This window comes from Euphorbia lathyris, chromosome 10 (genome assembly GCF_963576675.1).
Source record: "Euphorbia lathyris chromosome 10, ddEupLath1.1, whole genome shotgun sequence".
Taxonomy (NCBI): domain Eukaryota; kingdom Viridiplantae; phylum Streptophyta; class Magnoliopsida; order Malpighiales; family Euphorbiaceae; genus Euphorbia; species Euphorbia lathyris.
In genome coordinates this window covers 24,871,678-24,897,622 of record NC_088919.1, presented here as the reverse complement: position 1 = coordinate 24,897,622, position 25,945 = coordinate 24,871,678, and the positions used below count along the sequence as shown (strand labels likewise).

General features: G+C 32.6%; 2 protein-coding genes across 3 annotated transcripts in view; one reads left to right on the top strand and one right to left on the bottom strand.

Annotated features, from left to right (window-relative positions):
• Window positions 1–1,464, top strand: part of LOC136209446 (THO complex subunit 2) — a 35,826-nt gene extending 34,362 nt beyond the window's left edge. For both annotated transcript variants that reach the window (XM_066000909.1, XM_066000910.1), the window contains 2 exons: window positions 419–735; window positions 1,170–1,464. In XM_066000909.1, the coding sequence (XP_065856981.1) occupies window positions 419–735; window positions 1,170–1,239 (387 nt within the window). In that variant the 3' untranslated portion in view covers window positions 1,240–1,464. The remainder of the gene's footprint in view (window positions 1–418; window positions 736–1,169) is intronic.
• A 19,299-nt stretch (window positions 1,465–20,763) lies between these two features.
• LOC136208054 (putative clathrin assembly protein At2g25430) lies at window positions 20,764–22,020 on the bottom strand. Its single transcript, XM_065998892.1, has one exon. The coding sequence runs from the start codon at window positions 22,018–22,020 to the stop codon at window positions 20,764–20,766; it is 1,257 nt and encodes a 418-aa protein (XP_065854964.1).
• Between the last annotated feature and the right edge of the window lie 3,925 nt (window positions 22,021–25,945).

Sequence of the window (25,945 nt, the reverse complement as noted above, 5' to 3'; positions counted from 1 at the left end):
GAGATTATAAATATCTTAACATAGATCAGGTTGTGATACGTAGATATTAAATTGGTGAAATTTCATTAAAGATGTTATACTTTATTTTCATTTATTTTTTCTTTTTAGAGTTTATGGAGTACAAATACGGAACAGGCAGTGGTTTATGGCATCTTTTTTCTGGTAGCACATTTGTCTAAAGCTTTGCATTTTCTTCCTGGATAATTTCAGCTTTTTTTTTTTTTTTTTTTTCTGGTGATATTTTATCTGTGTTGTTTGTTCAGAAACATCCTAGGATTGGTGGTTTATAGACATTTTATAGTTGCTTTATTTGCTTGTAGAGCCGCCATCTTTTTTCCTGAATGTTACTTTTTCTTCATTGGTCTCACGCTGTATGGAAAACTTAAGGTTTTTTCTATCTTTGAAATGGAATGAATAGGTGGATGAGAGGGAAAGAGAAAGAGAAAGGGAGCGAGAAAAAGCAAACATTTTGAAGGAGGAAATGGATGGTAATGCAGCCTCTAAAAGACGAAAACTTAAAAGAGAGCATTTGTCATCAGGGGAAGCTGGTGAATTGTCTCCAGTTGCTCCACCGCCTCCATCTCTTTCTATTGGTGTGTCACAACCATACGAGGGAAGAGAAAGGGGGGATAGGAAGGGAGCCATGATCCAACGTCCAGGTTATCTGGAGGAACCTCCTATGCGAATTCATGGTAAAGAAGTAGCCAGCAAGTTGCCTCGTCGTGATGCAGATCCGTATCCTCAAACCAATCCTTAAGAATGCATTCATGAGCTAGGCACATGCACTATATTTATGCACAAATACATATTCTTTGAAACCACATGTTTTTGCCAGGTATTTCTCCAATTTTTCTACCCCGAGGTAGAAACTTTTTGTGGATAATTATCTCATCTGTAATAATTGGTGGCCGTGTCCATTCCAGTGAAGGCGTGTCTTAGTAAGAAAAATCTATTAAGGCCTCCTGAAATATGTCAGTAATACCTGAATACTTGTTGGCTGTGTATATTTGTTTTTCTGGTCGAACAAAGAAACTATAAAGTTGAGTGCGGAGATTGATCTTGATGCACGTAGCCAGGTGAAACACATACTATTGCATATGGTAGGAATGGTTTCTGCATTTTTGAAGCTATTATTTGTCAGAAATTGTGAGTCCTTAATCAGGTTGTAGGATGTATGACCGAGAATGGGAGGATGACAAGAGACAACGAGCAGAACAGAAGCGGAGGCACAGGAAATAAAGAGTTGGCTGAACTGAAGATTGGCTAGGGTGTCCATCCTAAGTACCTGCTGAACTGTAATAGATTATTAAACACATGGTGTTGGTGGTTTTTATATTTCAACTTTAGTTAAATTGAAGCCGAGATTTATGTATTATATTTGTATATACTGTACCATGCTACTTATTAAGTACCTCATCCTCATCATCATTTGACATTAAATGTAAATAGAAATTTTGAAATGCATTATCTGTTAGACACCTTTTTTAAACTTCCGGGCGTTGTATGTAATATTATAGATACAATATGAAGGAGAATATACTAGTGTAGTGTAATATGGATTCAACAATGTATTTTCTACTTTTGTATTTATTTTAGGAGGCTAATACTTATGTTTCTAGCTTGTTTTTCTTTTTGGGGCTGTTTAGTTATTTGTTATAATAAATTTTGATGTTTGAGAATATATTTTATTCCTTAGTACCCTTGTGACAATCAGCCTCTGAGGATATATTTTGCTAATTAACAGTTCACATTTTGATACTTGAGGTCTATTTTACATTCAGCTAATTTAAAAATACAATATTACTTTTTCCATGCAAACTCTCTCACCAACATAAGGAAAACGACTAAAGAAATGTACTATTACTACTTTCATTTTTCAATCTAAAAAACCAACTACAAACCCAGATTACAATTCCAATCTTTTATGCACTAAGAACAGCAACGTTTACAGTAGGTGAGCAAGCCAAAAATATAAATGCCAATTGGGAGCAACAGAAGCAACCGCCGGCAGAACAATGCTGCCAGGAGAAGAATACTAAGAGCAACTCTATTGATTTAACCAAATTAATTTCGACTAAACATAAAATTTCGACTAAACATAAAACAAAATGAGTGAGCAGACTCTTATTGAAATACTAAGAGTGACTCTATTGATTTAACCAAAAATTGTTTTGACTAAACATATAACAGAATGAGTGCGCAGACTGTTATTGACAGAATTGTCACGTTCCTCCAGAGTGATAAGAAGTCAGGTTGATTCAGATGGTTACCTTTTCGTATTAAGTCCAGTATAATTCGATCATTCATTAGTTCTATCCTTAAATGAACCAGTAACTATTGAATTTATCAAGTTACATATAATGAGACGTTTGTTTTACTTGTCTAGGTAGAATAACTTCGAATAGATAGGTTAAGTGAAATCTCAATTTCTACTCTTAACTTTATGATCTTACAAGGATTTCAAGTTAATTCTCCATTTATTAGGAGTGATAGATGCTAAATCTAACATTAACTACCCTACAATTACTTTATGTGATACCCATCGCCTGCCCTCACACACTCCACAGTCCTCTCTGTTATGGATCGTGTTCGGACAAAGTATCACACTCTATAATCCAGAATCACTAATTAACGATTGTTTGAGTGTGAGGATTACTTTAACTATGAGACGAAATATGTGACACTAGATAAATCCATTCATCTTGTTATCTCAATTGGGTCGTCAATCTTAATGAAATCCTTCACTGGATCCATGTAACTGCCTAGATATCTGAATATCTAAAACTTGTGAGATCAACTTTCTGTTCTCAAAAGTATTATGTTAATCCCTAAACAAGATACTTGACTTGGAGTTGTTTAAGTTTACCAGTTTAGAATAATGAGGTATAATTTCATTTCATGCTTGTATAAACATTTTAATGATTATTTAAATAAATTTGGGATTTACTTTTATTTAACTTGCTTAGTTGTGATAAAAGATCAATGTCTTTATATAATTGAACTTACTGTATCTTATAAAACAAATGATAAATGAACAATTTATTTACAAAGATTTGTATCCAGAGTGTTCGTTCTTTAATCCATAGTGTGCTAAAACCTAATTTTGTTTAATAAGTCTTTATATACTTCTATCTTCCTTCCTAATTTGAGTAAGCCCTTGGGTTATCACGAGTGTGATATGCCTCCTGCAGGCGTCCATGATCTACTACTTGCTGATTTGAGAGGTACTACTTGCTGATTTGAGAGGTTGCACCTCTCAAAGAGTTATTTGGTCTTAGGTGTTGTTTTGGCCGGATCTTTTTTCTTTCTTTGCTCTGTTCCCGGGGTTTAGCCCCTCATCAGTAAAAAAAAAAAAAATTAATCAAATCTAATTAAACCTTAAACATAATCTAAAATAAACTTTTTATATATATATATATATATATATATATATATAATTGGTATATAAATATATAATTAATTATAAACTAATAAATATATATTATATCCAATAAAATATAATTTCTGATTATGTTATATCTTCATTGACTAGGCTTATCACAAGTCTGATTTTAATCTAATTAAATCAGCCTCTAGCCTATCGTCCACTGTAATCAATAGCTCTAGAATTTATATAACCATTACATTTATTTCAAACTTACTCTATTTTATGATTTGGTCAAACTTTCTATGCGTATGATCCTTTAGGTTCATCCAGACTTGACAGTGAGACCGATTCCATCATTCGACTCACAAATCATAAGTATTACTCTAGCAAAACACTATGATAAACCAGACCGAATTAATTTCTCATAAGAACATAACAAGAACCTAATAGTAATTTTATGTGTTCCCTTGCTAATAGATATCGATGTTTAGCATGACGCACAATCTTATCACCCTGATTTGTTGCTAAAACATTTCTTGATTCTTCGGTGAAATAATAAGCTCCAAATGAGTAGTAATCATACTACCTCATTTGGGTACGACCGTACACTTCTCAAATTCACCAATCAAATGTCCAAGGTAATATCGTCTCTCATATCGGAGAGTAGCAATTAAATCATTTTAACACAGAAAACATCATGATCTAGAATGTAAATAAATAGAAGGGCTGAAATGTGAATCCTCTTTACTATCACACGCCCGTAAGATCAACTGGTTGAATTAGTTGTGCCCTAGCAATTTGAAATCCTGAAAGGAATTCAGCCACCTTACTCCATTATGGGGGGATGACTAAGGTTTTCTCCAGAGAGAAAATCATGAATCAAGTTTCTTCTAAAAAGGCTTAATGAAAAATCTCATTATTTTCCTTTTTATACTTTATGGAATTAAATCCAATTTAATTCATATTAATATTTTCATTTCATAATAAAATATCCCAATCCTTATTAAGGTTGGGTGGGGGCGATTTTAGAAGGAGGAAAAGAGATAAATTAATTATCTCATCTCTCCTTATTTATTTAAATTAAACACTTATCTTCTCCTTAACCGACAAGGTAATCATTGATTTCCTTAACAAATATAATATCAATTTCCTTATAGATATTATTGTTGGATTTTCCATAATTTACATCAAGTTAGAATATGGTCCTAGTATATTATATACTTAATGTTTGATAAAATAAAACAATAAATCCTATTGGTCAGTTCATATAAGGGTATGATCAATCATATTGATTGATTAATGAAAAGGTACATTGAATCCTATTGGTTCATTAACGAAAAGGTACCTTATGAATGAAGAGATACCTTGATGGAAGGTATATTTATTGAACACAAATCAGAATTGGTCCTCTCTCTAATCTATCTAAAAGTGATTTTCTGTCCATCTAGAAAATCTGTAAAGTCAAAGGGTTAAGTGAGAGAAACACAATTCTTGTGATTCCAGAAGAACTCGATTGTAATCGTCATGGATCAAGGTACGCTCTTCTGACTGTTATTAAGTGTTTGTGAAAATCATCTTATTCAAACATCTGGACAATTAGTGTTTATCTAATATTATGATGAAATCTAAGATTTCTAACAATTATCTCTTACCTGATCAGTTTAAATAAGATATTATCTCTTTTGGAAAAAAAATCTATTGTCCCCATTTTAGTATCCTCTTCCATGTCTCTCTCATAGAAAATATCCATTTCCAACGTATGAGTGCTTCTAGTTCACAAAATATATTATTTTAATTAAATGAAGATCCATTTTGATGAGAGAGATATAAAAGGGATACTAAAATGGAAACAACAGATTTTCTTCTATCTTTTTCATTATTTGAAAGAATAATACACAATAAAATTATAATATCTAATAATATAATCATATATATAATTATAATATGTAACATCACAATTATATATACACACCTTTATCCAATTTATATCTCAATATATTTCCTATCAGATAATTCTCCTTTTATTGTTTACTAGACATTGGCTGAATTAGATTTTAATCTAATTAATATTTCAATTCGCTTAAGTCCTGTTTTATTGATCCATATTTGCTTGAATCTATATAATTATTCTATACATTCTAATATACATTGAATGTGCTTGAAGGAAAATAGGCAAACGTTTGGCAGCGAAAATGTAATTTTTTTTAACTTATTTCATTTTCCCAAGATCCGTTATTCGTTATTTCATACAAAGAAGGATAGAAGGAAATACCTTTTAAAAGAACTATCTACTGTTGCTAGCGAAGTGTCCTCAACTCTAGTTCCGAGTTCACGAGCACAAACCAAAAGACAAGATCAAACAAGTTAGAATCTCAACTGATGAATAACAATCAAAATAGATTGCCTCTAATAAATCAACACAAGATCAAGAATAAAGAGAAAGAGATAAAATCAATTGAATGAAAGCAAGCGGTGGAAAATCGATCCTCTATGGTAGGGGTCGAATTTCTCTCTCCTCGGGATGGTGTTGGCTTGGTCGAAATATGCAAGGGGGAGTTATGACCTCTTGTATCTAAAACCTAGTTAGATAGAATTAGGTTATTAATTAAGAGTTGTATCCGGAATAAAACTCTTATTTATTATTATCTATAATTATATCCAACTATTAATTATAAGATAATATTAACTTATTCAATAGGATAATAATTAGAAGTAATATAATCACAATAAACCTTCTAATTAAATTATCCTATAATTAATTTAATCCATAATTATAATCTAATTAAAATTTTCAAAATTAAATTAATTCCACATGTGTCTAATACACGTGGATTTTCGCCCCCCTATATTTGGGCCTTAGTGGACTTAGTTGAGCTTCCATAATTAATATCCATTCATCTTTTTGGTTCCAAGTCTTATGTGTGACCCATTAGGTTTTTATTACTACTAGCCGTATACAACCATTAAATTATTTCCCAAAATTACATTTAATCTTTGTATAACGGAATGAGTGCGAGGACTGTGATAGGCAGAACCGTAAACATTCCCCCAGAGTTATAAGAAGACAGGTTGATTCCGTCGTTGATCTTTCCGTATTAGTTACAGTATAATTTGATCCTTTATCAACTACATCCTTGAACGAAATCTTATGATTATGGATTATGTCAAGTCACATATAGCGAGACGTTTGTTTTACTTGTACAGGCCGAGTTAACTCCGAATAGATAGGTTAAGTGAAATCTCTATTTCAAGTCTTAAGCTATCACCTTGCAAGGATTTAGACAAACCAAAAGACAAGATCAAACAAGTTAGAATCTCAAACGATGAATAGCAACCAAAATAGATTACCTCTAATAAATCAACACAAGATCAAGGATAAAGAGAAAGAGATAAAATCAATTGAATGGAAGCAAGCGGTGGAAAATCGATCCTCTATGGTAAGGGTCGAATTTCTCTCTCCTCGGGATGGTGTTGGCTTGGTCGAAATATGCAAGGGGGAGGAGTATTTGTAGCCTCTTGTATCTAAATCCTAGTTAGATAGAATTAGGTTATTAATTAAGAGTTGTATCCGGAATAAAACTCTTATTTATTATTATCTATAATTATATCCAACTATTAATTATAAGATAATATTAACTTATTTAATAGGATAATAATTAGAAGTAATATAATCACAATAAACATTCTAATTAAATTATCCTATAATTAATTTAATCCATAATTATAATTTAATTAAAATTGTCAAAATTAAATTAATCCTACATGTGTCTAATACACATGGATTTTCGCCCCCCTTATATTTGGGCCTAAGTGGACTTAGTTGGACTTCCATCAATTAATTAATATCCATTCCTCTTTTTGGTTCCAAGTCTTATGTGTGACCCATTAGGTTCTTATTACTACTAGCCGTATACAACCATTAAATTAATTTTCCAAAATTACATTTAATCTTTGTATAACGGAATGAGTGCGAGGATTGTGATAGGCAGAACCGTAAACATTCTCCCAGAGTTATAAGAAGACAGGTTGATTCCGTCGTTGACCTTTCCATATTAGTTACAGTATAATTCGATCCTTTATCAACTACATCCTTGAATAGAATCTTATGACTATGGATCATGTCAAGTCACATATAGCGAGACGTTCATTTTTGTAATATCCCGTATTTTATATTTAAGAGATATATTTGTACAAAAAAAACAAAAAAAAAGAGATTATTTGAGTTATTATATATATATATATATATATATATATAATGGTGGTAATTGTCAACATTTGTATTTTTATTAGTTTATAAATATTGGTTGTTTATGAAAATTGTAGATAATTACGAAAGTGAAAAAAATAGTTTGTAAAGCTATTTTTCTATTTATTTTATTATATTCTATTTTAAAAAAATCCATCAAATCTTAATTATCTCCTATGTTTAAGCAGCAGTTTTCTTTTATAATTCTCTTACGAAAATCTTTTTCAATTTTGAGGTTTTAATTTTGTAAAAACTAGGTTTCATTTTGTACTCTTTTCCATAAATCATATTTGACAGCCATCACCTCCTGGAAAGAGCTTTCACAGATGGCATTGAGCTTTCTCACAAATGAAAAAAAAGGGTAATTTACTTATTAATTATTGTTCATACATATATATATATATATATTCATGGTGTTAGAAAATTATATTTTCTCTATATATCATAGTTTTCATTAAACTCGTATTTTAATACCATTTAAATTCATTTATTTCGATTCCCCAATAGTTTAGTTTGACTCAATTTTATTTGGGTTGTAGATTTTATTAAGTATGATAGAAAATTTTGGAGTAATTTTAGTTGGATTGATTGAATAGGAAATTTGACGGTGTTCAGATGGATTGGAAAAAGATTGATAGCTAAGATTTGGATTTGGCTATTATTTGGAGTTCGAGGTGAGTGGTAATTATGGTTCATGACACTATTTGTTTGATTTTGAAATCTCTGGCATGAAATCCGTTTGATAAAATTATTTGGTTTAAAATATATTTCGGTCCTTTGGTAATTAATATTAAAAAGTTTGATAAAAATAGTTCGATTCGATTTTTAAATTTATCTCCTATTTTCGTTCCTTTAAGACAGTTCTAATGAACTTTTCTAAAAATGTTATTTGTTCAAAATAGTGCTTAGTTAGATGATAAAACATTTCTTTTGAGCTTAAATTTATTTGTCAAATATTCTCTGCATTAGAGCATAGGCTTCTGGGAACAGGCCCTTGGTATATTAGTTTGTCTGATATCATTTATCTTATTTGGAAGTAAAAAGTCTTTGAGATTGTACTTAATTCTGTTAATCGATTGATTTATCTGTTACCGTTCGTATTGAAAATCTGAAATTTTATTCGAATTCTGTCATCTGGATATTTAAGTTATTTGAAAAATATTATGAGATATAAATTACACACTTGAAAACCGGTATATGTGCTCAGTACTATCTGTATCTGTTTCATGTCTCACCGATCCTCATATTAGGCTTGCATTATTTGTGGTTGTTTTATCTGTGGATGTGTTTATCTTTGTGTCAGTTGTATTAGAATCATGCATACGGTCGGTGAAGACATTCTGTATCTGAATCTAGTAGCGCTACCATCTGTGTCTGTTATCTGGCCTTTGGTGATGTGGATTATCATCACTCTGATGTTACTGTATCGTGGTTTTTGATAATTTCTGTGATTTATTATTATTATTCGATTTACTTGATTTTAGTAAAAATCGTAATATTATTTGATTTCTCTACACCATCATATTTTGATAAATTCTGAAAACAAAATTTGAAACTTATCTGCATATCTGCCTGTTCCCCGTCTGTTGTGCTATGATTATCACTCACTGAGATTTTCGCTCGCATAGACGGAAATCTCATACCACGTTGATTTTATATTTTTCAGATTAAGATCTCTATAGGTGCGCAGACATTTGGGTTCGATGTTGAAGGATGATATTATTAGTTAGATATTGCTATTGTACTGATTTGGAGACTTTTGGATAAATTTATGGTATATACTTCTTCACAGTTTAAGTTGTATCATCAGGCTAGAAGACTTTATTAGTTAAACAAGTATTAATTTGCACTTTGAATTTGAGGCTAGCATAGGTTAAGGTAGTCTTAATTTATGCGCCGGTCATGGCCAGGTTCGGGTCGTGACAAAGGTGGTATCAGAGCGCTAGGTTACCTCTTAGGCCAAAGGTGTGGCTAAAGCTATATTTTGGAGTTTTATCAATGATTTTAAGGTCAGCTATTTTATGGATTGTTGGGTCTGGTGCATTTGATAAAAGATGATTTGGAGTTATGGCCCAGTAGAGTACATTGAATGATTAGAATATTTTGGTGTTTGTATATGTAACATTAATTTTTAGTTTAGTGAATCAAAAGTTTAGTTATTGTAAGGTTCTTAGTATAGTTATAGATTTTAGAAGTTTTTAATGTGGATATTTCGACTTCCAGTTTGTCTATCAAAGTTTAAAGTGGATATCATAATCAAGGCATTTTGAAGATCTTTATTTTATTATATGGGTTAGTGATTAAGTGGAAGTATATTCGAAGTAGTTAAGTTCAATACAGGAAAATTGAATACTTATAGAATTTTTAGGCTAGTGTATAGCTTAAGTTATTATTTGGAGTTTTGGTCAACGATTTTAAATATCATTATTAAGGCTTGCTGTTTATACGGGTTGGCTGGTGCATTAGCTTAAAGATGAGTTGGAATTATTGGTTCATAAAGGTACAATGGTTAGAAAAATTTAGTTGTTTATATGGCTGATCTTAATTTTGGGTTTCTTGAATCAAAGATTTAGTTATTATAAGGTCCTTGATAGTTGTAGATTTACATGCCCTTAATATTGATATTATAATTTGGAGTTGGTTTGTTAAAGCTTTAAGTTCAAACTATTATTTGGAGATCTTGTTATACGATTTGGAGAATTAAGTGGAAGTTCATTTGAGGTTCTCAATGCTCTATTGATTGAGTATGTAAAATTGAGTATGTAAAATTGAATAGTAATAAATATATAAGCTTTGAGAGTGGAGTTATTCCATTGAGTTTGTCTTATTAAGGTTTGAGATATTGATTTTTTTTAGGCCCTCAAATTTCGATCAAGGTAATTAGGAGTTAAAAAAAAATAAATTCATAGTTGAGTTTTTGAACATCAGGTAGTCTACTCATGAATTTGAGATGTGAAATTGAAATATGTTTAATGTTTAGTGAATATTTTTTTTGGAGAGAATAAATATTATTGGTTCATAAAGGTATAATGGTTAGAAAAATTTAGTTGTTTATATGGCTGATCTTAATTTTGGGTTTCTTGAATCAAAGATTTAGTTATTATAAGGTCCTTGATAGTTGTAGATTTACATGCCCTTAATATTGATATTATAATTTGGAGTTGGTTTGTTAAAGCTTTAAGTTCAAACTATTATTTGGAGATCTTGTTATACGATTTGGAGAATTAAGTGGAAGTTCATTTGAGGTTCTCAATGCTCTATTGATTGAGTATGTAAAATTGAGTATGTAAAATTGAATAGTAATAAATATATAAGCTTTGAGAGTGGAGTTATTCCATTGAGTTTGTCTTATTAAGGTTTGAGATATTGCTTTTTTTAGGCCCTCAAATTTCGATCAAGGTAATTAGGAGTTAAAAAAAAAATAAATTCATAGTTGAGTTTTTGAACATCAGGTAGTCTACTCATGAATTTGAGATGTGAAATTGAAATATGTTTGATGTTTAGTGAATATTTTTTTTGGAGAGAATAAATAAGTTTGGTGTTAGTTTAGGATACTTACAAAGCCTTTGTATATATCCGGTATTGGTGGAGAAAGTATCTCATTGGAGTTTGTGTGATAAAAAAAAAAACCATTATGACCATTATAGGAATAGAGTTACTGCTTTCTATATGTTGCACAGGTCCAAGGACCTGAATGGGTATAGAATTTTTTGTTTAGCCTTAGTGTGGTCTTAGAAATAATTAGGAGTTGGTATGATTAAAGTTTTAGTTATCATAAATATTTTGTGTATTGAGTTTATGGCTTGGAAAAATAAATTGAATTGATGTTTATCGGGTGTTATAGTGCTCCACAGAGTCTTCATTATTTAGTAAGGGTTTATATGCTTAAGGTTTATAGTGACCGCGCTTAGAGATATTTAGAGAACCGAATTAGCTTATAGATATTCGGAGAGCCGAATTGAAAGGGTTTTATAAATTAAAGGCGAAAATTAATAAGGCTATAATTTTCTAAGCTAATAGTATATGATTAGTTATCTCATAGAGTTGTTTGTGGAAAGCTTGGGGTTATAAGGAGTATAATATGCATTGCTTACCCATCAAAAAAAAATAATATGCATTGTTTATATTTGTCATTGATCTTTAGAATAGTTTAATTTAAGTATAGTTGGAATATTTACGGTTTTCAATAGATTGAAATAGCAAATAGAAGGACATTAAGTTGGATGCGATTCTCCTATACTGCAACTGCAACTTGTTATTTTTCTCCGAATGACAAGTACATTCTATATGTAGGTTTCCAAAGAAGTGTTATTAGAGTAAGACTGATGCATATAATTTCGATGGTATATCGTTTGAGAACAACACAGTGAACTATGTTGTAAGATAGTTGACGTTTAGTTTTTGGTAATATATAGGTTAAATTCAAGGGAAGTGTGATATGGTATTGAATGATTCAGGTTCATTAATCTAGGCTTTTCGATAGAAAACTGATAATATTTTAAATTTCGAGGACGAAATTTAATTAAGGGGGAGAGAATGTAATATCCCGTATTTTATATTTAAGAGATATATTTGTACAAAAAAACAAAAAAAAAAGATTATTTGAGTTATTATATATATATATATATATATATATATATATATATATATAGTGGTGGTAATTGTCAACATTTGTATTTTTATTAGTTTATAAATATTGGTTGTTTATGAAAATTGTAGATAATTACGAAAGTGAAAAAAATAGTTTGTAAAGCTATTTTTCTATTTATTTTATTATATTCTATTTTAAAAAAATCCATCAAATCTTAATTATCTCCTATGTTTAAGCATCAGTTTTCTTTTATAATTCTCTTACGAAAATCTTTTTCAATTTTGAGGTTTTAATTTTGTAAAAACTAGGTTTCATTTTGTACTTTTTTCCATAAATCATATTTGACAGCCATCACCTCCTGGAAAGAGCTTTCACAGATGGCATTGAGCTTTCTCACAAATGAAAAAAAAGGGTAATTTACTTATTAATTATTGTTCATACATATATATATATATATATATTCATGGTGTTAGAAAATTATATTTTCTCTATATATCATAGTTTTCATTAAACTCGTATTTTAATACCATTTAAATTCATTTATTTCGATTCCCCAATAGTTTAGCTTGACTCAATTTTATTTGGGTTGTAGATTTTATTAAGTATGATAGAAAATTTTGGAGTAATTTTAGTTGGATTGATTGAATAGGAAATTTGACGGTGTTCAGATGGATTGGAAAAAGATTGATAGCTAAGATTTGGATTTGGCTATTATTTGGAGTTCGAGGTGAGTGGTAATTATGGTTCATGACACTATTTGTTTGATTTTGAAATCTCTGGCATGAAATCCGTTTGATAAAATTATTTGGTTTAAAATATATTTCGGTCCTTTGGTAATTAATATTAAAAAGTTTGATAAAAATAGTTCGATTCGATTTTTAAATTTATCTCCTATTTTCGTTCCTTTAAGACAGTTCTAATGAACTTTTCTAAAAATGTTATTTGTTCAAAATAGTGCTTAGTTAGATGATAAAACATTTCTTTTGAGCTTAAATTTATTTGTCAAATATTCTCTGCATTAGAGCATAGGCTTCTGGGAACAGGCCCTTGGTATATTAGTTTGTCTGATATCATTTATCTTATTTGGAAGTAAAAAGTCTTTGAGATTGTACTTAATTCTGTTAATCGATTGATTTATCTGTTACCGTTCGTATTGAAAATCTGAAATTTTATTCGAATTCTGTCATCTGGATATTTAAGTTATTTGAAAAATATTATGAGATATAAATTACACACTTGAAAACCGGTATATGTGCTCAGTACTATCTGTATCTGTTTCATGTCTCACCGATCCTCATATTAGGCTTGCATTATTTGTGGTTGTTTTATCTGTGGATGTGTTTGTCTTTGTGTCAGTTGTATTAGAATCATGCATACGGTCGGTGAAGACATTCTGTATCTGAATCTAGTAGCGCTACCATCTGTGTCTGTTATCTGGCCTTTGGTGATGTGGATTATCATCACTCTGATGTTACTGTATCGTGGTTTTTGATAATTTCTATGATTTATTATTATTATTCGATTTCCTTGATCTTATTAAAACAAATGACATAAAGAACAATTCATTTACAGCTGGTTTATATCCCAGAACAATTGACTATAGGATACTAAACCCCAACACCTTCCAACTAGACTCTCGTAGCAGGCGATCCTATAGGCCTACCAGATACTAGTATGGGTCCGGAAGATGTTTTCGGCCCATAATTCATAAGAGGACTCTAACAAGTCATTATGACTCTCCATATCAGATAGAAATCTCAAATCAGAATATTGAGAACCTAATAATGTATTCAGTAGATCCTTTGCTCTTTCAATATCCATGTCTTTGTATGAGGCACGAGAGTGTCACCCTTATCTAGTGCTCAGACATTTCTTGATTTCTTAGTAAAATAATAAGTTCGAATAAGCATAAGCCTCATTCAGGTGTGGTCACACGCTTCTCAGCTTTACTAATCAACTGTCGAGGGATATATTCTCTTCTATTGAAGAGTAGCAATCCATTTACTACTGCTCATGGTTTCTAAGCATAATTCACAACATACCCAATCAAACTCATACTTGGCACTCAGTCACGAGCCCATTAAGCGGATGGTCAAAGCATACTGTGTCTCTATAGAGGTTCTGGGTCTAAGGACTCATCAAGATTATCACATAAGGTACACTCATGATACGATGTGGTGCTCTCATAATAAATCGATCTAGCATCCAATGACTATGACATGTGAAACACCATCACAACCAAGACGCATACTAAACTTTTATTCATTACCATTCCTATAGTAACGATAGATCAGGGACATTCAAATTAGTATTTTATTGCCTCACAGTTTCACTCTCCCAAGTCCTCAACCCATCAAAGGTGAGCATATCACTAATTCTCAATACTTTGTATGATTGATTCACACAAGTAAATGATCATTACAGATTGTTGTCTCATAATTAAGGCACCGTCTAGACTATAATATCTCGAGACTAGGGCATACATCAACAATCTCCCACTTGCACTAGTTCCGACTAAGGAAGAGCATATTCTATGTTAGCTTAACATGATCCTCATTTTAAGCTGATCCAATGAGTCCTCCATTGGATCCTGAAAATTATTATCTGACTCAACTTTAGTGGTCTTTACATCTTTATTGACTACTTTATAATCAAAGTAAAATCCCTAAATACGCCTTGTGATCGAGGTTACCTAGCAAGTGCTTTTCCCATTTCCATCACTGAAGCTTGCCTATTGTGACTAGGATGAAAAACCACAAATGGCAGTTTTTAAAAATCCCAACCCAACAACTTACTTCTGGATATTGCATGTAATTTAACTCATTTTGTTATTGCATGTAATTCTTTTGTGCTCCCACTAACTTTTTTGCAATTGCAGTAATTAAGAATTATATCTTTAGACAGTCACCATGACTATTGATTACTAAAATTCAACTATATTCACATCTTTTAAATTAGTTCCATTATGTAAAACCTTCAGGATTAATTGTGAAATGAAACATCTAATGTTCATTTTATGCTCTCAATGTCTTTCTTGAAATGCAAGCCTTTCCAAGAATTTATAGTTGGATTAGAGCAATATAACCATTTTCTCTCACTTGGGCAACTGATTCGATACCTCAATTTCCTTTGAGATATCACACAATTTGATGTATGTTTGAACATATCGTTTGATATTAAGTCTAGTGGTTAATTTTCTTTTAAGGACTTGGAAGAGTAATCTTGACTTATCATTGGCTAGTGTATTCGTCATCCTGATCCAATCAGATGACTTTTGATAATTTTATGTTCAGTGGCCCTTATACATTCAATGTATTTGGTCCATTTGCGCTTTATCTTAATAACATACTTGTAATATATTTCTGTCTGATCTAAATTTTATAAACAGATATCACATTTCCTTTTCGTTTCTAAAACAAAAGGAACTGGGCACTCCATCCTCAGAGTCTTAGGGTGTGCTACGAGTTTATGTATTCTAGATGACATGTAAATCTATCTTTGTAAATATATTTCACACATCTCACTTGTTTCTCAAACAAGGGAGCTGAGCACTCTATCCTTTAAGCCTTAGGTGGTTTTTATCTACATGTCTAGATGACATATGCCAATATAAGTTTGGTTTAAATCCTGATTGATTTATAACCAATTGGTACTTATGATATAGCTCAGATTGTTTAAACAAAGAAGACAATTGTTTAATAGTATCATACTATAAAAGAATGTTTCTGTGACGTTCAAGACGTTGTTTTAAACAATTTCATGAACCCATGACTTTATGTCCAATATGAACTACAAAAAATGCCCTACCCTATTTTGGGAACATTAATACAACTTGAATGCAAAAGAGCTGGTAATGATATTGTCCTTCCAAAGGACGACATCTAATGCTCTTGTCCCATCTATTAGGCCCATCTCTCTATTCCATTGAATTTCTTCTATTTTCATGTCCCTGTACATTGCAAAAATGTGATCACAATATCTAGTATCTAATACTAAGATGTAGAAATAGATGGGTTTCTTTCTATAATTAAGATTCCTGAAGTGGAAACTTTCCATTCTTTCTTACTTCTTCCATATAGACAAGACAATCTCTCTTTCAATACCTTCCTAGATGGTAATGAAGAGTGTACATTATCCCTTTAGGCTTGGGCTTTGGAGTGGCCTTGGTATCATTCCCCTTGGGCTCTAAGCCCTTTCCATTTGGGGTTAACCCTTGATTTTCCTTTTCCCAAGTTGTACTATCAACACCAGACTGGTCTCTTTTGATTTATTGTTCCATATCACTAAGCATCCAATGCTACTTGGCAACAATTTCATTCTTCCCACATATCTAATCATTTGGGATGAACTTGATCAAAATTATCTAGGAGATGTTTAATCATCCATTAACTTTGTCCTTCTAAAGGACAAATCTTAATGAAAATGAGTGGCCATATTGATCTACAAAGAATTTAATATAAAAGTTGATTAACCAAATGACTTTGTTATTTCTCCACTAAATGAATTAATATCCCATGTAAATGATTCATGTTAGTATATGCATTTCTTAGTAGGCCAAGATCCATAGATGACTTCGACTTAGTCAAACGTTGGCATGTACACCTAAGTCTAGGTTGGTTAGCAAACCCGCTTCCGATTAAAACCATGTGCAACTCTCGCTTTAGAGGGATTAATCTTTAGTATTATAGCACATCCCATCATATCCTTAGGGCTAGGGTCTTCCTGGGGTTCCTAAATCAAATAACAAATAGTCAGGGAGGGGCCGGAATCTGGCGTCCCCTCTCTGATGCTTAAGTCAGTAAGATACTTTGGATAAAGTATAAACTTGAAAGTAATCTATAAGTGAAAGAATGATTAGTAATGTCCATTGTCTCCTATTTCTGAAGCTATTTATAGATAATCATATACCTAAAGTGTTTCACACTTTCCACGTGTAAGCTTCTGGTTGGATTCGATAATGCACCTTTCTACGTGTAGGTCACTAATTGGCTTCAGACTCCTTTCCTTTTATCATTCTAAGAAACATTTTATTCCAACTAGTCTCTTCCGTAAGTGATCGTGATAGGTATATCCAGAGATGGTGGTTAAATCGAACATCTATTTTGTCTTACCTGATATAAATAGGCTTTAGCTGACCTTTGTGACTGTGCAACTCAGATAGTAATCTTATTTGTGACTTTCGAGAACCTAATAATAACCTCTTAAGTAATCATTGCTATACGATATCGAGTCCAGTACGAGGCACGATTAAGTCACCCTCATCTGTTACTCGAACATTTCTTGATCTCTAATGAACTGATAAGTTCGAATGAATAATTACACATTGCCCCATTCAAGTGTGTCCACATGCTTCTCAGTCCCATTAGTCTAGTGGCCAATGATATCTAATATCTATGTGAGATTCAGCGATCCCCCGCTTCACTCGTAGTTTCTAAGAATGACACAATGCACCTGACTGAATCCATACTTAGGACCTTGTTATATGCCTGTTAGGTGATCGGTCAAAGTATTACAAGCCGCCTAGGCCATATAGTGAACTTGGTCTAAGGATTCAACTTAGAGTTACATGAGAACCACCTATGATTGTTCTAACCATGTGGTGTTCTCATAGCGCATTAATCTAAAGTTTACTGTTTCATAAACCCTAATGCCTCCAATTTGACATCCAATATCTATTGTTGAAACACCTTTCCACAAGATTTTGATTTGACAAAATCATTTAAGTTTAATCCATGATTAAGAGACAATTAAATTTAAGTGCTTTGATTTAATTGTACTAATCCGTTTGTTCAATATTGAGTATAAATATAAATGCAAAAGGAAATAAAAATTAAGACAGGTCAAAGTCAGTATGAAAAACACAACACAAGCTGAGTGAAGAGCAACTCAGCATAAGAGAAGATAAGTCATCTTCAAAACAACAACTCAAGAAAAAAAGCTAATCAAAGAAGCTGAGTGGAACGGAACTCAGCATAAAAGAAGTCCGCTTCAGAAACTAGATCTTGCAGAACGAAGCTGACCATGGAAGCTGAGTGAAAAAGAACTCAGTATGAGAATTGGTGACAATCAAAGACAATGACTATCGAAGTGAAGCTGAGTGATCTTCAGGACAGTATGAATGATCCGTTAGCTAAAAGACAAATTCGGCAACTGTCTGCACCAATAATAGAAGCCTTGGAATTACACAAAAGCCAAATTCCAAGATGCATGGGTCAACTGTTCGACGCTATAAGACAAAATGCCGCAAGAAGACAAAGTCTGTAGGAAGAAGACAAGCCTGACATCTGAAGAAATAAGAAAACATGATTGGCTTGCACATCTGAAGCTGACCAGAAGGTTGTCCCCCAAAAGAGCCGTTTTGGATTCAACGGACAAATCAAATTCAAATAATTTGATCCTCAGAGTACAACTATAAAAGGGACAAAGATATCACTTGGACAATTGTCGAATTACAGAACATACAAGAGAGAAAAATACAAGTTCAAAGCACTCAAAAACAAGAAAGAAATCTTACACCCACTTTCTATTCCTTGTGTAAATGCTAGATTGATTGTTTTGTAATCATCTAAAGTGTTCTTTATCTTAAAAAGAGCAAGTTGTATCAATTGTAAATTGAGAGTGTTGTGCTGAGTATTTGGTTGTAAATACTCAATGGTAGAGAAATCTAGGTGCTGGGTTGTAGCACTTAGTAGGAGTTGAGTAGACGAATAGAGGAAGGTACTCTTGCATATTCAACTGCCTTGTAACCGGTTTGTGCTCTACCCTTAAAGAGCTCAGTATTGGATTCTAAAAGCCTGGAGGAGTATGGGGACTGGACGTAGGCAGAGAGGCCGAACCAGGATAAGTCATACTGAGTAACTTCTAACTCTCTCAATATAGATATATATGTGCATGTGTTGTTTGTCATATTTACTCAGCATATAAACTGTTTAAAGCTGATACTGAGTAAATTAATGTGCTGAGTTGGAAGCTGACCACAAAAGTCTCAACTCCCAACTCGCAAGTGAAACAGTCTTAGTCAACATCCGACCAAAGCTGTTTTACACTAAGATCGGCCAAGCTGACCAAAAGCTGAGTTAATAAACTCGTTAAAATTATCAAGTCAGCAAGATTAATTAACGAAAAAGTTACATTAGTTCCTAACCCCCCCCTTTGGAACTAATCACATGGGACCAACATCTGTAACCAGTGAAACACCATTACAATCAAGGAACATACTAGTCTTTAGTTAGTTATCGTTCCCACGGTAGTAATATACCAGAGATATTCAGATTAGCATATTGTTGCCTCACGACTTCACTTAACCAAGTCATCAACTTGCTAAACGTGAGCAAATCACTAACCTTGGATACTCTGTTAATCAGTTTGCACAAGTAAGCCGATTTAACAGATTATTATCTTACAGTTAATAGTTTCGTCAAATAACGTCTTGGAACTAAGGCATACTCCAATATTAAACACTTAGCCCACTAAAAATTTTATGATAAAGAGAAATCCCTATTTGGTGAGTCAACTGCGTTGATAGACTCAATTTTGTTTGAGGAGCGTCTGAGCTCGACGTGCGAGATTTATCACCTACCTCAACACGATGTTTCTCGATTTGTATCTCAAGTACGACTATGCATCTAGCTGACTCGACGTGCCTAGACGTTCAACACGTCGAGCCTAATTAAATTGCATAGATAATAGTGAATCAATGTGTGGGAATAACGAGCCCAAACTCAAGACATTGAACCTATATCTTGGTCAACGTCTCTCATTTCAACTCAACAAGATGGATCGACATGTCCAATATTGTCATGTCAACTGTGATTCTTGCGAAACGTTTTCCAACTTTATTTTATTTCATCTTATTTATACTTTCGCCCCTATAGCTTGTGTTCTTCTATTTAAACCCGTTTAGTCGACGAACAGATCATTAGAGATTTCAAAAACGTGGATCAATCTCAACAACCATGAATTTGAAAAGAAAATGGCTAATCTATGCGCCTTTGATGGGATGCCCGAGGCTCACGATTACTGAAGATTTTACTTCACGATCTCACTATCTGAAGTTTCAATGAACACTGCTATGTGTTTGCTCTGGATTTACAGAAGAGTGGGCCAAATAGGATTTGAGCCCATGAGGCTATGTATAATTGTTGGACACTTTGGACTTTTTTAAATTGAGTCCATAAGACAATTTATAAAAATGTTGCTATAAAAGTGTTGTTAAAGTCCAATGTTTTCTTTAGTGATCGGATAACTTACAAGTATTAATTGGTACTTTTTTTTTTTTGAAAAAAGGAGGGAGACGGTTGGTACATTTAACATATTTTCTTTATAGCACGTTGCAAACACGAACATATCCAATACCAAAATAATCGAAACAATACAATTTTTTAAGGTAACAATTGAAATGAATTTGAATTAATAATAATAGTACACTTGTATCTTTTATACAAAATTAAAAAGAGCATAGAAAACACCAATATGGGCATCTTTTTATTGATCTTGAATAATAATTCTGCTGCTGTTATGCATAGAAGAAAACCAATTACAATGAACAAATTTGAGTATTTATCCTAATTTTTGATGAAGGGGATAAAAGGGATTGAATGGATTAGGATTATATAGTTGCATAATGTGGCATTGCTCCATATCTTGATTTGTAGGAGCAAGATCAATTGAAGTATCAAGCAAAATCTCCCAGTTTTCATCATCATCATCGTCATCTTCAAATTGAATCAATGCTTTCATCTCTTCCTCTCCCCACAAGTTTCTTCCACTTTCTTCAAATTTCACCCACTTAGTACTAATTAGAAACCCCCTTCTTTGCTTATCATTATTATTATGTTCATAATCAGCATCATCATCATCTTCTCCAATTGAATTGGAAGATGGAGATGTAGCAGAAGAAGATGACTCAGTTAACTGCCACATCCCATTAAGGAAAGTCTCGAGAGCTCGTATTTGAATGTCTGGAATTTTTTCTATAAATGGATACTCATAAGAACCACAGAATCCTTTCACCTTACACCATTCATAAAACTCGCAAAGCTCCTCTGCTTGCTTAGCAGCTTTCTTGTAAATTCCAAAGGACAAGATACAACTCCTGTATGGCATTTGGATTAGATTATCCAAAACATGAACAATTTCTTTTCTGAATGTGGTGTAACATTTGAAACTATCCCGAATTATATGCTTCATAGCCGATTCAACAATGAAGCTTCTTGCTGCTGCTCCTCTTGGCCTACACTCCATTACTCTATCTATTAGGCTTTGAAGCTGCGGCAGAATTTCTAGCATTTCACTCATTTTATCTTGCAATCTCTCACCCATATCTTCTTCTTCATCTACTTCTTCCAAGGTGAAGCAATCGAGTAGTTCGTTTAGTAACTGAGCATATGATCTAATGAAAATGGTGTAATCCTCAGGATTGGAGGAGGAATCATCGCGGAAACGACAGGGGTAGAGAGAGAGCAAACCGTTTGATCTAATCCATAAAAGTTCAGCCCGGAAAGGGCTATGTTGAGGCAAGGACCTGAGCAAGCGGTGGAGGAGAAGGAGACACTTAAGGGCCACTTTCCAGCTGCGGGTTCGTCCGAAACGACTAGTGAAACTGAGTGAAAAGGAGTGAAAGGAAGAAGGGCAGATAGAAAAAATGTTTAAGAGTTCATTAATGTATCTTTGAGGCAATGGGAAATCATTAGGAGCAGTAGCTTTGATAATAATGAGATTAAGATCGCAAAAACCACCAAATGTTGCTACTTTTGCATACCTAACTGAGCTGTGCTCTTTCAGGGCACAAATTACTTTCCTGAATCGCTTATGCATAGCTGAAAACATAGAGGCCACACAAAGGAAAACACAATTAATGGAGGAGGAGGAACAAGGATGATTATGTATTTGAAGACTCCACCTAGTATTTTGTTTTATTATTATATATAATATAAAATTATAACTTGTTTATCAATCACATTGTTTTTTGCGTTAACAATTATCTTTGGAATGCTCGCATTTTACAATTTCTATGAAACTACAAAAAGGAATAAGATGAAACCAAACCGGCAAACCTCCAAAGTTTATGTTCTACTGTGTTTGTGGAGTAACCATTGTGGAGTTCTCCACATAATGCACAGCCCTCGTTCATGTATATTCAAGTCACACGAGAAGACATTTAATCAGTTTATGGTATTCAGTTTATGTGTATACTTAAGTCAAACCAGAAGACATCTAATCAATTTATTGTCTAACTTGTTTGCTCATCAGTCATATCGTTTTCAACTCATAACAAAACATACAAGTTGTTTTAGAAAATAATCAATTTGTAACATGAAACATCTTCTTCATTTAATACATGTTTCATATACACATTTATATTCATACACATAGAAGATCTTCCAATGTTATACTCTTCAATCAATCTTTCCATGTACATAAGCATTCTTAATATCCATGCAAATATTATTTTCAAATAAAAAAAAAACTCAGATCAGTTCATAATTCCTATTTTTAATAATATTTGCAAACAAAAGAACAAGATCTACCATTCTCAGCATGCATATAGCTTCACGAAATAATATGCCAATAGCAAGGAATTCGAGTGTATCTAAAAGAAAGACTCACCTCTAACATGAATTTAAAATGCGAAATTAGTTCATACCTATGATAAAAGACTCATCCTTTTCATTAGTAAATCTGATTATTATTACAGTTATAGAAGAGTGAAACCTAACATTTTCATTGGTAATTAATACATCCTTATTCCAGTAGCTGCTACCACAAGAATAAATCTGATGATTATTACAAGTTCGATCATGAAAGCTAGATTAAGGAACAACAAAACTCTAATACATCGAGGAAGAGAACAAAATGAACTTACCATTTCTATGTCCAGAAACAGAGATTTGCATGGAGAAAACTTCCATAGATTTAGCTAAAGAGAGGGATGGGAGACCTAAACCCCCGAACCATCGAGTAGAAGATATGAGCTACAGACATTGAGCTGAAGAAACCTAATTTACCATGTAACCTTCGGTTTATATATGAGCTGAAATTGTAATTAAAACATTTGAGCACGTTAAATTTAGGAGATGTAAAGGTTGGCCGCGAAACTCATTTTCAATTACCTTTTTTTTTGTTTTCAAACAACAACAACACTTATATATAAGTCGTGTCATCTGATGGTTAAATACTTTTTCACTCAAAATTACATTTTCTTTAGATGACAGACGCATGTCATCGTAACGCCACATGTGGTTTGAGGTTGTTTGTACTTAAGCTTTCAGATGACACAAATTTAATATGGTGTTGCGAAAAACATTCAGATGACACGAAAAAAATATCTGACATATAACTTATGTCATGTGAAAGGAAAAATGGCGTAGTGAATCTTTGGATATGGGAGACCGGACCTTAGTGATTTTAGTGGAAGAAACCCCGAACCATCAAACTTAACAACATTTTTATATGATTAGAGATATAATATAATGCAACCACTTGTTATAAATATGGGGTAAATTTCATCGATGGTGTACAATCTTTGACACATTTCACACTTTGGTGTACAACCTCCAATTTGTCTCACTAATATATACGAACTTATAGGTGACCTCCCACTATGGTGTACAGCAGGTAAAAATGATCGGTCAATGCTCAGTCAACGCGCCACCTCACCATTGACCGGTCAAAAAGTAAAAAAAAAACAATCATTTAATATAAAATACTTCTATACCCATATCTCTCTTATTATTCATCTTCTTCCCTCCATTTCTTTCTCTCTCTAACCCCTCTCTCTCTAATCTCTTTCTCTCTCTTCCATCAAACTCTCATCAATTCTATATCGAAAACAATATTTATTCCATATCAAACTCTCTCTCTCTAACCTTTTGAACTTAATTGACTACTGAAGTTATTCCTTCTAACGGAAAATTAAGATTTATTGTAATTTGCATTGTATAGGATTATGTAATTAAGATTTTCATATAACTCTTACTAATTTTAGTTAACTCTTAAACCAGTCAACTTGATAGCAAGATTGATAATCACATGACCTCTTGTTCCATCTATATCCTGTAACCGGTAATTAAGGAACCTAAGAGAATCCACCGGAAAACCAATATCAGTAACCGAAATTTGACACCAGCCCAATAAAAGCTTACCCATTATGAGCCTTTTAGTGTAGAGTTAAAGACATATAAGGGGAAGCTGGGAGAAGAGTATCTGTTAGAATTTATCACCCGATGTAGACATGTGGCCATTCTTACCACCAGTTTCGGATGTAATTTTGGCTAACTTGCCATTTACGGATTTTATTCACCCACTCATGTTATATATTATGATTTTGTTCTATCTGTAACATTTGCTATATATATATATATTTTTTGATAAAGTATGTTATATATTTTAATAAGCCTGTGTATGTTGAGTCATTGTTCTTGAACTCATTCATTCACAATTTATGCCTGGATATATATATTTTCTTCAGCTCATTCAATAGGAAAATGAAAATGGCGGTTGAAATAATTTTCCGAGGGATGCATAAAACCTTCTATTCCACTGCTCTTTTCATTCCCGATTCCTAATCTCCCAAAGATACACTTGATAAGAGTTTGATGGAAGAGAGAGAAAGAGGTTAAAGAGAGGAGTTAGAGAGAGAAATTTGAAGATAGAGAAAGAAAAGGAGGGAAGAAGATGAATAGATGGAGAAATAAGGGTATAGAAGTAATTTTATATTAAGTGGTTAATTTTTTTTTACTTTTTGACCGGTCAAAGCTGAGGTGACATATTGACTGAGCGTTGATCGGTCATTTTTACCTGCTGTACACCATAGTGGGAGGTCACCTATAAGTTCGTACATATTAGTGAGACAAATTGAAGGTTGTACACCAAAGTGTGAAATGTGTCAAAGGTTGTACACCATCGATGAAATTTACCCTATAAATATGTGTAGCACTTGTGCATTTAACAATTTGAATTCAACCAATTGTTTCTTATTTGTGTAGCGTATGAAAAGTCAACACACCCTTTTCACGATAATCTGACTCTTTAAACTAGATGTTTAAGCTAATTTTTCATTTAGCTTTAGTCTCAATCCATGAGGAAACGATACTTGGATTTACCCCTACTTCATACGATATAGTACACTTGTTAGAGTCACTATTCCATACACCAAGGGTCCCAATTTTTTTTAAACATACACACACACACACACACACACATAGTGTTTTTTTAATGATAAATGTATTATTATCATTCAAGCTTAAAAAGTGGTCCAAATAATATGAAATTTCAAGCTTAAAATTTGTTATCATTTATTGGAATATACTAGTCGAAGACTTGAACTATATAATATATTATTTGACTAATCTTTCTTTATTTTTATCAGCTGTAACAATCTAATGGTGAACCTAAACTGTGGTTTGCTAGACCGTAAGGCTAAGTTCATCCTTCAACTGAACATTTATACACGTAAGAAGTTTCTGATTACCTCACTGTAAAATATAATCCAACGTTTATTTTGTAGTCTCTAAGAAACTTCTTAATAACCCATCACATTTTGTTTTAATGCCTCCAGTTTTTGTATTATTGGTGTTTAAATTATTATATTGTTGAAACTCAAATGAGTCCTTTCTCATCTTCCTTTTATGTACGTATGTCCATTCCATTCCATCTTAATAGTGATTGAGCTAGGAGTTATAAGGTACAAATTTGGACGGCTAGATTGGTGATTGACGACTCGACGATATTGAAGGAGTGT

Excerpts from the sequence above, each read along its gene's own strand:
- LOC136208054 (XM_065998892.1), bottom strand. The coding sequence starts at position 22,020 with ATGCATAAGCGATTCAGGAAAGTAATTTGTGCCCTGAAAGAGCACAGC.